At 48.6% G+C, this 13,691-nt stretch overlaps 1 protein-coding gene across 1 annotated transcript; it reads left to right on the plus strand.

Moving 5' to 3' along the window:
• On the plus strand, nt 1-13,476 carry LOC143585186 (glycine-rich RNA-binding protein GRP1A-like). Its single transcript, XM_077067033.1, has 2 exons — nt 1-159; nt 12,967-13,476. The coding sequence occupies exons 1-2, from the start codon at nt 46-48 to the stop codon at nt 13,303-13,305; spliced, it is 453 nt and encodes a 150-aa protein (XP_076923148.1). The 5' UTR covers nt 1-45; the 3' UTR covers nt 13,306-13,476.
• Nucleotides 13,477-13,691: the final 215 nt, after the last annotated feature.

Here is a 13,691-nt window from a genome sequence, read left to right on the forward strand (position 1 = left end):
GAAACTTTCTTATAACACCTTTGTATTCGTTTCAATCCACCAAAAATGGCTTCTGCTGATGTTGAGTACAGGTGTTTCGTTGGTGGCCTTGCGTGGGCCACGACTGACCGGTCACTTGAAGAAGCGTTCTCTTCTTACGGCGAGATTCTAGAATCGAAGGTCCGTTTGTCGCAAAGTACGGATTCGGATCCATCCTGATTCGGCTTTGTTTGACGAATAATCACACGTTCTCCTTCTGTTACTACTGTGTTACTGTTACTATCTGTTACTATTACTCTGTTACTTTTACTGATATCTATAACGGTACGTTCATCCTCTTGTTCTCTTATATATTATTATAAGAGACAGACGATCGATCGATTGAGTTTACGATTGAAGAGGTAGGTCCCAGCAGAGACCAGTTGGTCCCGCAAGACTCACCTTGAACAGGGACGTCTGCGCAAAGGCCATCTGCTCCCGCAGGACCCACCATGCTCATAGGATCTTACGCGCAGTACACAAGCTGAACACGCAGGGAAAGCCTCCCAATGGTGAAGTACCCTGCCTGTTCCCGCAGTTGCGGATACAAGCCATCAGGGAAGGCTACCCGCAGACAGCAGGGCTACACGCACAAGACACTAGCTACTTCAGTAGTCACATGAAGGAATGAGCAAGGCGGGAACAATCCCGCCTAAATGAGCCAGTCTGATTCTGAAAGATCTTTTGTACCATACCTACCAAGGTATGGATAGGACAGACGATCTGACCAGAACAGCCCATGAGCCAATCACAGGGTGACAGCTCATCGACAACAGGGCGAGGAGGAGCACCCTCTAGTACTGTTTGTCACTATTAGCCGCTGCCTACTCACCAACCCTTACTGAGGAGCATGCGCGGCCTACAGTTGGTGGAATAGTGTTACTGTTGGCCGTAACCTATTCACCAACCAGCATGGCCTGCGTACAATCCACAGTAAGTGGGACGTGCATAATCTACAGTTGGTGGAATAGTGCAGCCGACTTTGTTACTGTTGGCCGTAACCTACCCACCAACCAGTATGGCCTGTGCATAGTCCACTGTTGGTTGAACAGGAATACTATTCAGCCGGCTGTACCTTCTTGGAAACCTACCTTCGGCTATAAATACTCCAATATCTTGGAATGGTAAGATCATCTACGATCCAGTTATCTAGCAATCTCTTAATATACACTTATATTCAGAGCAACCTAGTCTGATTCTCACGCCGGAGGGTGGTCACAAGGAGGAACTCCCCCTTCTCAGTGACGAGCTTACGGTGTTTGTTTTGCAGGTCTCCTGAAGAACAGCCTTCTCAGTTAGACCTCATCCGTGGGAAACATTACTTAACCCCCAGATTATCTATAATCTGTACCGGGTCACCTAGTGTTTCTTCATTGGCGCCATCCGTGTATAAAAGCTAGAACTACTTTAGTTTTTTCACAATTTCTGAAGAAATGGTTAACGTTACTCCGGTTCAAAGGCCAGTAACCGACCAAGAAACCCCGGTAACAACCCCAGCAACTGGGGGGAACACCGGCGGTTATACAATCCTTACGAACACTACCCCGACTACCCAAGCCGGGGCAAGTGGAGTAAATATTCCATTGGGGTTCTCCGATACCCAACTGGAAAAACGAACGAAGGTTCCTCGCCAAACACTAGATCAAGTGAAGGCATGGGCCGAAGCACGGCAAAGAGAATTCCAAGCCGAATTGGACGAACGCTTGCGTTCAGTTCAACAGGCTGACGAATTCGCCAGTACTCGCCAACACCTCAATATGAGCAGTGACTGCGAGTACTCAGACGACGAGTTGGAGTCCGACACCGACGCGAACCCTCGCCATAAGGCGAAAGGGAAGCGTAAGGAAACAGACGTCCAACCAAAAAGGAATTTTGGGGAAGCCTTTAAACCAATCGTGGAGAGAAACCCGCGTGACTTTTCCAAAACCTTTAGACCAACTGCTACAAATGCAGGGAAGTCAAAGTTCGCAAGGGACATTGCGGAAGCAATCGCCCCGAGAAGTGCCAAACAAATGTCCAACATTGGCACTTACGATGGTCTATCCGACCCAGACGACCATTTGAACAGGTTCATTGCGGGGGCTACCGTCAGCAACTGGATGGAACCCACGTGGTGCTACATGTTCCAGATGACTCTGGTCGGAGTGGCCAGGGCATGGTTCGATCGTTTACCGATCCACCACATATATGACTGGGCGGACTTTCAGAACAAGTTCAGCCAGCATTTCAGCCAACAGAGGAAGTACACTGAAGAGCAGTGGACGATCCTTAACTGCGTGAGAGAGGAGGATGAATCTCTACTAGACTTCATCACTCGCTTCAACTCCAAAAAGCTTAGTCTCGGCAACATAAGTGAAGATCTGGTTCGCGCCGCCTTCATCCAAGGCGCCGAATACCCAGAACTTATCCGCACATTGACGGGTAAGGATGGCATGCCATCAACTTGGGATGCCATCATGACGGCGGCAAAGCGCTTTGCCGAGACGGAAAAGCAACTGGGAAGAGATCTTCCCCAGAGTACACACCTCTACACGCAGAGGACCAAAGAGAACAATGTCCGGATCGCCCGGCAGAACAAAAAGAGGAGGCTAGGTATTTGGCAGTCAAGGGTAAACTTTGACACCTCATCCAGCTCTCGCCCTCTTGTTGGCGGAAGGGACAACACACACCCTTCAAACCGAAAACACCGGTGGACGCCACTCACGAAGAGCGTCACGGAGATATTTGCCACGGAAAAATTGCCATGGCCTAAAGCCCCATTGATCCGGCAGAAACCTAATGCGGATCAAAGCAAATCCTGTGATTTCCACGGGACAAAGGGTCATGGTACTGAAGAGTGCACATCCTTGAAGGATATTATTGAGACATTTGTCAAGGACGGAAGGCTTGCACATCTTGTGGCATCGATCAGGAAGGGAGGAAGGAATGACAACCGGTACAGAGGTAACGGACGAAAGCCCGTCGATATCAGCATCAACATGGTTCATGGCAAGGTCAGAGGAAGAAAAAGACGGGTGGCAGAACCATGCGCGTGGAAAGAAGCTGAGGTGCGCTTCCCGCGAGTGCCAGGAGGCCCCAGCAAAGAAGGCCCCATCGTCATCAGAAGCCAGCTGGGGTACTACATCACTTCACGCACTCTTGCTGACAACGGCGCTTCGTCGACAGTGATGTACAGACAGTTCTTTGATAAGCTGGATGATGAAGACAAAGAACGCTTGGAAACGGTCTACGCTTCAATGGAAGGGTTTGACGGAAGTACAGAAACACCCCTGGGTATCCTATCTTTCCCCGTTACTCTTACTGATGGGAATCATTCACGCACAGAAGACGTGGATTTTGTCGTAATGAAAAAGCCACATCATACGTACGACATCCTATTCGGAAGAGACGGGATGGCAAGATTCAACGCCGTGGTATCTTCAGTCCATGGCATGATGGGATGGCCAACAGCTGAGGGTGTAGCAATGATCTCTGGCATTCCCCAGGTATGCATTGCATCTGTTTCATCTAAACCCAAACCGAAAAAGGCTAAACCAACCATCACTGAACCAGAAAAATGGGCCTTCAATGGCAAATACCCCGACCAGGCCGTTACCATTGGACCAACAATCGTTGATCCCACCCGCACCTTACTCAAACGCTTACTACAGAAAAACGCTGACATCTTTGCGTGGGCACCAGCTGACATGACTGGTGTACCCCGAAGTAAGGCGGAGCATAAGCTCAAATGCGATCCGGCTGTTACGCCAATCGTACAAAAGCGCAGAGTGATGGGGCCTGAACAAACTAACGCGTGTAGAACCCAAGTCAAGGAACTCCTTGACGCAGGCATCGTACGCGTTAGTAGATATCAAACATGGGTTGCAAATCCCGTAATGGTACCGAAGAATGACAAACAATGGCGCATGTGCATAGATTTCAAAGATTTGAACAAAGCATGCCCCAAAGATTGTTATCCGTTACCAGAAATTGATCTCAAAGTGGATTCGTTGGCACCATTCCGCCTTAAATGCTTCTTGGATGCGTATAAGGGGTACCACCAAATCCACATGGCCATTGATGACCAGGACAAAACCGCATTTCGGACGCCCGATGGTACATTTTGTTATAAAATGATGCCATTCGGACTTAAGAATGCAGGGTCCACGTACCAACGACTAATGGACAAAGAGTTTCATGCCCAAATCGGGAGAAACTTGGAAGTCTATATGGATGATTTGGTCATCAAAAGCCTCGAGCCTGAGGCGATGTTGAAAGACATTGAAGAAACTTTCAACACGCTCCGAAAGATAAACATGAAGCTCAACCAGAGCAAGTGTTCATTTGGGATGGAAGAAGGGAAGTTCTTGGGAGTCATTGTTACTAAAGATGGCTTTAGAGCGAACCCTGAAAAGGTCGAAGCCATTGTTAAAATGGAATCACCTACCACCATCAAACAGGCTCAGACACTGAATGGACGACTAGTCGCACTTAATCGCTTCTTGGCAAACCATGCAGATAAGTCGTTTCCTTTCATGTCAACATTGAGAAACTGCTTGAAGAAAACGCACTTCCGCTGGACACCAGAAGCGGAAGCAGCTTTTCAGGAGATTCGGTCACGCCTGATCGAACTCCCAACACTTACAGCACCACAAGCGGGAGAGGAGTTAATCCTATACCTTTCCGCAACAGATAGAGCAACCGGGGCAGTCCTGCTAGTAGAACGAAAGGGCATCCAGATGCCAATCTATTATGTTAGCCGTGTACTAACAGACGTAGAAACCCGGTACTCTACCCTCGAAAAATTAGTCTTAGCACTTATACATGCTTCACGCAGGTTAAGACGATATTTCCAGGGCCACCCAATCACCATTCTCACCAACTTCAAACTCTCAAACGTTCTAGGCAAACCCGAATTATCGGGACGTCTAGCCAAATGGGCAATTGAATTGGGAGAATATGCAATTAAGTACAAGCCAAGACCAGCCATAAAAGGCCAGGTCCTGGCCGATTTTATTGCAGAAGTCCCCGCTTCGCGGGAGAAAGAGTGCCAGGAGGAGGCTCAACCCTCCCCAGCACAGGACGTCAATGATGTCTGGCGACTCTATACTGATGGAGCAGCCAGTAACGAGGGTTCAGGCGCAGGGTTAAAATTAACCAACCCAGCGGGCCAAGAATATACTTAATCTATTCGGCTGGACTTTCCAAGTACGAATAACGAAGCCGAATATGAAGCATTCTTGGCCGGTTTGAGAATTGCGCGTAAGATGGGAGTGAAAAACTTGGAAGCCCATGTGGATTCCATGCTGGTGGCCAACCAAATAAATGGAACATACACGGCTGTGAACGACACCATGGCCCTGTACCTCGCCCAGGCAAAAACCCTTATGCGTGATTTTAGTGATTGTAAAGTCATACATGTCAAGCGCAGCGAAAACAAATCTGCGGATGCGTTAAGCAAGCTTGCATCACTAGCCTTCACCCACCTGGGAAAGGACATCCGCATTGAACTCCTCGAAGCGCCATCAGTCCCGCACAAGGAAATTTGTGTCATCCAAACCAGTACAGAAACGTGGATGACACCAATAATAAATTACCTTGCAGCAGGAATACTACCAGAGTCAAAAACACAGGCAATAAAACTACGCTGTAAAGCACTGAATTATCAACTCGTCAATAACATCCTTTACAGACGTAACTTTCTTGGCCCACTCTTGAGATGCGTGGACAACCAAGATGCCAACTACCTCCTAAGGGAAGTACACGAAGGCATCTGTGGGGTACACGCAGGTCCCCGCGCTGTTGTAGCCAAGCTAAACAACGCGGGATACTTTTGGCCAGGGATGCATACGGATGCACTGGCATACATCAGAAAATGCAGGTCTTGCCAGCTTTACGCACCTAACACGCATCGCCCGAAAAACGAACTGGTTCCAGTCACTTCTTCGTGGCCATTTCAGAAGTGGGCCATCGATGTGACAGGCCCATTTCCTACAGCAGCAGGAAATGTTCAGTTCCTAGTGGTAGCCATCGACTACTTCACCAAGTGGATAGAAGCAAAACCTTTAGCCCAAACAACCGCAAAGCATATCAAAAAATTTATTTGGGAATTTATAATCTGTCGTTTTGGACTTCCACAGAATTTGGTGAGCGATAACGGCACCAACTTTGCTGACAAAAAGCTACAACAATGGCTAAAAGAACTTCAAATCACCCACACCTTTACCTCAGTGGCACACCCGCAAGGAAATGGTGAGGTGGAAAGAGCAAATAAAAGCATCGTCGAAGGCATAAAGAAAAGACTCTTGAAACACAGATCCGGCTGGGTGGACGAGCTTCCGCACGTCCTTTGGGCAAACAGAACGTTGAAGAAGGCCAGTACGGGAGAAACCCCGTTCAGCCTCACTTATGGCACTGAAGCCATGGTCCCGGTCGAAATTGGTCTACCCTCACCAAGGGTCTTGAGTCAGCCAGAAGACAATGATGCGGAAAGACGGTTGGATCTTATGCTAACCGAGGAACGCAGAGACTTAGCCGCAGTGCGTGAAGAGAACTACAAACGACAAATGCAAAAGTACTACAACACGCGGGTAAAACTCTGCAACTTCAAGGAAGGAGACTACATACTGCGTAACAACGAGGCTTCGAACCAAGAACGCCCAGGAAAGTTGGCCCCGATCTGGGAAGGGCCATACGTTATCAAACAGGTTCTGGGAAAGGGCGCATACCGGCTCGAAAGGCTCGATGACACTCCCATCCCAAGAACATGGAATGGAGCTCAATTACGCAAATGTTATATGTAGATCAATTCCAAAACTTGTAAAGAAAAGGCCAAGAGCCACTTCTAATGGAAATGATTCTCCTTTCATAATGTGTTTACCTTTATCCTTATGAACTCCCCACTGGTGCCGGTATTTACCGCATAAATGAGGAGAAGTAAGTCATTGCGTGTGGAAGGCGGCAAAACCCGCATAAACACAACGTTAAAAATAAGGGAAACCTACACGCAGGTATGATGTAAGTAAAGTTTAGCCATCTTTGTAAGTGCAAGTGACGGTCTTATCCGCACAATCACAAATAAGGAAGCAATACTTCAAACTATCATCTACCACGTTCAAAGGTTATCCTAAAAAAAAAAAAAAAAAAAAAAAAAAAAAAAAAAAATACTTAGAAATAAGGATAAGGAAAACCTACACGCAGGTCAGGTATGGGTAAAGTTTAGCCATCCTACCAAGTGCAAGTGACGGTTCAACCCGCACAATCACGAAAGAGGAAGCAAAACTTTAACCCACTATCAACCGCGTTCAAAGGTTAACTTATCCTAAATACTTAGAAATTTCGAGGAAAAATGAGGAAAACCTACACGCAGGTCAGATGACGGTTAAAATTTAGCCATCCTACCAAGTGCAAGTGACGGTTCTACCCGCACAATCACGAAGGAGGAAGCGAAACTTTAACCCATCATCAACCACGTTCAACAGGTTAACTTATTCTAAAAAACTTGGAAAATTGCTAACTTAAACTAAGTCATGAGCTTATAAAGCAAGGAATCCAAAGGAAATAACAATCTTATCCGCAAAAAGATTTATATTTCAATGATATATTACAAGAATGGCCGGGTTACTACCCGCCTGAAAGAGTAAATCTATACAAGTCTATCTTAGCAATGGAAAGGGGTCTTCAGGATCAAGCTTCAGGGCCGCTTCCACTTGGACCCGCTCCGTCAGAAGAACGGGGTGGTTCGAGGAACGCTTTGAGGACAGCTAACCCATCATCAGCAGCAGCTACTTCGTCCACCTTTTCCACCACTGGATGCGGGAAGGCGGCGTATTGGTTCAATGCTTGGTCATAAATGACTTCGGTATCCACATCGAACAAAGGGAAGTTGGAAGGCGGGACGCCTTTCTCAACAAACCCTAGACCAAGCAGGAAGCCGGCCTTTTCCCCATCCTCATGAGAAGCGTTGAGGGCTGCGGTCATAGCATCATCGTAAGAGGTCTCTGAAAAGACCCGACGCACAACCTACAAAGAAAAAATACAAGTATTAAAACCTTTTCTTACAAAAGAAAAGCGAGAAGATAAAGCTAAACATACCTGAGGCAACGCTTCTCGAAGAAGCCATTGGAGGGCAGCTTGAGCTTCGTTATGGGCGCGTTCGGCTTCGCTCTTGTTAAGGTTGGCAAGTAAAACTTCCTTTGCGGCAGCCTCTTCGACGCCCTTAAGCTTCCGCTCGGTGTGGTCAAGCACCCCCCTCTGGTCCAGGATTTCCTGGAGTTTCTTGGCATCTTCCATTGCCAAGGCATCATGAGCGTGTTGGAGAGCCTCTAATTTGGCCTTGAGCTCCTCATTCTCCACACGCAAAGGCTCAGCAACGGCTTCAGCCTTGGCAGCCCTCTCGGTTGCGTTTCGCGCAGTCTCCCTGGCCAGCCGAAGCTGTTCATTCACAGCTTGGGTAGCCTTGGAGCGGGCCTCGAGTCGCGCCTGAACTTCAACCTCGAGGGCCTTGAAGGCCTTCTCCTTGTCGGCGGCAGCTGCCGCCAGCTGTTGGTTCTCCTCCCGAAGAGCACGCGCCTCAGATACGTCCTTGGCGCGAGCTGCTTTCAACTTGTCGTTTTCACGACAAAGCAGCTCGACGCGCGGCTGCATCCGGGCTTGGAGAACCCGAAGCTCATTGGTTAGCCTACCCTCCTGGTAGCTAGCCATGGCTTCCCCCAACGCACCATGAGGAGCAGCGTGGCGAGCCCAGTCCACGCACTCCACAGGGGTACGAAGGGTTGTTCCTCGGCGTATGTTCCATCGCGGAACATACACTTCATTGGAATCCGACACTGCAAAAGAAACAATGGCAGTAAGGAAAAGCTAAAAAACATAAGGGAAAAAGAAAGGAACCCTACGCACCTGTAGGGTCAATGACAGGCCGATAGCCGCCAAACCCATCACCTGAACCTAAAGGAAATCCATCCAACAGGTCAGGCAGACGGGAAGGGGGCAAAGATCGGCGGGAAGCCCTGCGCGTACCTGATGGTCCGGCCGTAGGTGCCGGTGGCGCGGGCATGGTGGCAGCCGCCGTGGTCGCCGTTGTGGTCGCTGCCGCGGTCGCCGCCTCCTCAGCAGCAGCAGTAACCGCCGGCTCCGTGAAGGATGCTGTAAAAATCGCACTCACGGCCGGCGGTGACGTCATCTCGGCCGGAACAGTTGGCTCAAAGGAACGAGCAACTGGACCAGCGGATGCAGACGCAGGCGCCTGGGTCGACGCCTCAGGAAGGCTGACCGAGCCTACCGTCATTGGCGGGGAGGTACTCCCCTGCGCTTCACCCCGGAATGCGTCAACATCCACGCCTGCACAAAGAGTGTTAAATTTAAGAAGTAATAAATCTGCAAAGACATTATGATTGTACTTACGGGTTTTCTTGACCCTGAACGTACGGACGGGCGGGGAGGAACCCGATGGATCCGGCCTCTTGGTACCGGTCACCGTCGTCTTCGTTGGTTCTCCGGAGGTAACGGTCGTAGCCTCCGGAACAGTGGTCTTCTCACCACCGGACTTCCCCGCCACCTCTTCACTATCTGACTCCGAGTCAGATAGAACCACCGGACCAGCCGTGGAGGCCTTCTCCTTCCCTTTCCCGCCGGCAGCAGCTTTCTTCTTCCGCACCAATGGAGGAGCATCTGAGGATTCCTCAGAAGAAGACAGGTCAAGAATTCCAACAGCGGGTACAGCATTAAGGGGTTGAGGAGGGAATATCGCCTTACCTGGCCGCCGTTGGCTCAGGATCTCGTGGCCCAGCGGATAGACCTCCACAAACCGATCCGCTGTTTGCTCCAGGATGGGCAACTCGCCCTCGTCCAAAGCACGAGTACCCATCCGCGCGGGACCGTCGGCTTCCCGCGGAAACAGAAGCGACTCCAAATCATTTCCCTCTGAAAGAAAAGAAACAGTTAGAAGACAAACTTGTATCTAAAAAGAAAAACAAGACATACCATAGGGAATAGAGTTCAAACCGTATTCGAGGAGGATGGGAACCAGAGATGCATCTTTCCACACCCGGCTCATCCCTAACATGACCATCCCGGACTCCGCAAACCGGTAAACCGGAGATTGGATCCGGGATATCTTCGAAAACCATTCCGCCTCCTGGTAGTTGGGGGCGTGAAGGCTCAGTATCGCTTGGCCATTTTTAAACTTCATGGTAAGGGGGATGGCGCAGGCAGAAATGTAGAAGAATTCCTGCTTCCACGCGCGAAGACTGCGCTCGGTGTCGTAAATCTTCAGACCCTTAATACGGGTCGTCAGGGTGTACCACCCTTGGATGCACCTCCAGGTATAGAAGGTCATCAGGCGGTCCACATGGGGCTCGATGCCCAAAATCCGGCACACCCACTCAAAATGGCGAATCTTGGCGATCGCCATGGGGTGCAGCTCGGTCAAATGGACACCGTGCCTCTCAAGGACACGGTAAACAAATTTTGTCAATGGGAATCTAAGATTCCCATAGACAAAAAATGCAGCATAAACCCCGATCTTGCCACTGGGGGCATCGTACACGGTCTGGTGGGATTCAGGAAACTCAGGCTCGAGATGATCGAGCATGAACTTCCTGACAACATACCGGTACTGATCGCTGGGCAGAGCACACTGGCACTCACCAGCAGTACCCCTGTCGTCAGCTATAGCTTCAGCATCACGAGAGGACATTATTGCAGAAAGAAGAGTGATTTCGGGAAAATGCTTGCCTGAAAAAGGGGAGTATTTGCCGGAAATCACTAAGAAGAAGAAGAAGAGTGAAAAGTGTGAATTGCAAATAACCCTCTCCCCCTTTATATAGTAATCGCAATTAATGCGGTGAATTTAATGCGGAGGAGAGAGAAATCAAAGGTGCAATGAAACTATGACACGTGGCAAAAAGCAAGCTGGCAACAGCTGTTGAAAGGACGTGTGCCAGTAATTTCGCGGCCACGCGCCCGAAAAATCATGCCCACGCGCCTGAAAAAGCGACTGGAATGACCATGTTCTGTCACGTCACCATAACTTCCTGCACGTCCTGACACAGTCAGAAGAAACCGTCACACGACGTTTCAGATGTTTGGACTGTTCTTATCCTCACCAACCTTTCGAATTTCAAAATTCAAAATTCAAAAAGATTCAAAGGTAAGCGGGAAAATACCCCTTACCTTGGCAACCAAGTAACCATAAGACGGATGCGGGTACAGTGTTAAGGCAAAACCTTCCACATACCTAGCACCCGCAGGGAATTGAAGCCAAGAATACCCCAACAACAAAGTAACTATAAGACGGGTGCGGATACAGTGTTAAGGCAAAACCCTTCACGTACCTAGCACCCGCAGGGAATTGACGCCAGGAGTACCTTGAAAGTAAAGTAACCGTAAGACGAGCGCGGGTACAGTGTTAAGGCAAAACCCTTCACATACCTAGCGCCCGGCAGGGAATTGAAACCAGGAAGGATCTTCTGGGCAATGCTTGTGGAAACGGAAATAACATCCCCGCATAGCGGGAACGTCGAGAAATACATTGTTTGAGGCTCCAGGATGGAATTGGTGGTTTAAACATAATTGATCACTATGTTCAAAACCACTAAAACCTCAAGGAGAATCCACACAAGTGAGACTCAACGCTCCTGACTTGCGAGAAGGTTACATACCTACCCGCACCATACCCAAAGATCAAGCAAAAAAATCGGGAATTTTTGCAAGTGACATTAGGAAACCCGCGGGAAGAATCCCCACGGAGAACCTTAAAAACTAGAAACCCTTTTCAAAACCCCTTGCTTAAAGTCCAAAAGTTCACCTCACTTTATTAAACATTCAGGAGAAGAACATTGGACTGGGGGGACTTGAAGAGGTAGGTCCCAGCAGAGACCAGTTGGTCCCGCAAGACTCACCTTGAACAGGGACGTCTGCGCAAAGGCCATCTGCTCCCGCAGGACCCACCATGCTCATAGGATCTTACGCGCAGTACACAAGCTGAACACGCAGGGAAAGCCTCCCAATGGTGAAGTACCCCGCCTGTTCCCGCAGTTGCGGATACAAGCCATCAGGGAAGGCTACCCGCAGACAGCAGGGCTACACGCACAAGACACTAGCTACTTCAGTAGTCACATGAAGGAATGAGCAAGGCGGGAACAATCCCGCCTAAATGAGCCAGTCTGATTCTGAAAGATCTTTTGTACCATACCTACCAAGGTATGGATAGGACAGACGATCTGACCAGAACAGCCCATGAGCCAATCACAGGGTGACAGCTCATCGACAACAGGGCAAGGAGGAGCACCCTCTAGTACTGTTTGTCACTATTAGCCGCTGCCTACTCACCAACCCTTACTGAGGAGCATGCGCGGCCTACAGTTGGTGGAATAGTGTTACTGTTGGCCGTAACCTATTCACCAACCAGCATGGCCTGCGTACAATCCACAGTAAGTGGGACGTGCATAATCTACAGTTGGTGGAATAGTGCAGCCGACTTTGTTACTGTTGGCCGTAACCTACCCACCAACCAGTATGGCCTGTGCATAGTCCACTGTTGGTTGAACAGGAATACTATTCAGCCGGCTGTACCTTCTTGGAAACCTACCTTCGGCTATAAATACTCCAATATCTTGGAATGGTAAGATCATCTACGATCCAGTTATCTAGCAATCTCTTAATATACACTTATATTCAGAGCAACCTAGTCTGATTCTCACGCCGGAGGGTGGTCACAAGGAGGAACTCCCCCCTTCTCAGTGACGAGCTTACGGTGTTTGTTTTGCAGGTCTCCTGAAGAACAGCCTTCTCAGTTAGACCTCATCCGTGGGAAACATTACTTAACCCCCAGATTATCTATAATCTGTACCGGGTCACCTAGTGTTTCTTCAACGATTCAGCACCTTATGTTCATTTTGTTGCAATTTATTATTATTACTATTATTATTGTTATTAATCACAAACTAATTAGGTTTTTATGTTATTCAGATCATCAACGATCGTGAAACCGGTAGATCTAGAGGATTCGGATTCGTTACCTTCAAGGACGAGAAGTCACTGAAAGACGCAATCGAATGGATGAACGGCCAGAGTTTGGACGGCCGTGACATCACCGTGAACGAGGCGCAGTCACGCGGCGGTGGTGGTGGATACGGCGGTGGACGTCGTGAAGGTGGATACGGTGGAGGTCGTCGTGAAGGTGGATACGGTGGTGGTGGTGACAGACGTGGTGGAGGTGGATATGGTGGTGGACGTGACGGTGGGTACGGTGGGAATGATGGTGGGTCTAGGTACTCTAGGGGTGGCGGTTCTGAGGGGAAATGGTAGGTTAGGGTTTGTAGGTTATCGGGATCTGTAATCGTATTGTTGGTTGGTTGTTTGCAAGTGTTTGTGCTCTCGTTCTGTTTTTGACCTGTTCTCGGTTACTCTTATTATTATCATCGTGTTGAATGCTTTTAGAAAGCTGGTAGTTTTTAATCAAAAGAATTGGTTACGGTATATCTGAATATCATTATTTCTGTGTCGTTTTATGAATTTATGATCTCATGATAATAGACTAATATGTTCTTAATTTTAACGTTTTGTCGGTTATCACGGGAAAGACTAATTCAATTTTAATTGTGTTGGCTTGTACGCCATGTTCTTTGTTCTTGATTTTTTTAGGAGAAAAAGGAAAAGAAAACTAATGATAGTTAAAAAACAGGTGTTCTTGA

The sequence above is a fragment of the Bidens hawaiensis genome, unplaced genomic scaffold, assembly GCF_021521415.1.
Source record: "Bidens hawaiensis isolate Kalapana, Puna unplaced genomic scaffold, B.hawaiensis_p1.1 tig00001575_1, whole genome shotgun sequence".
NCBI classification, from domain to species: Eukaryota; Viridiplantae; Streptophyta; class Magnoliopsida; order Asterales; family Asteraceae; genus Bidens; species Bidens hawaiensis.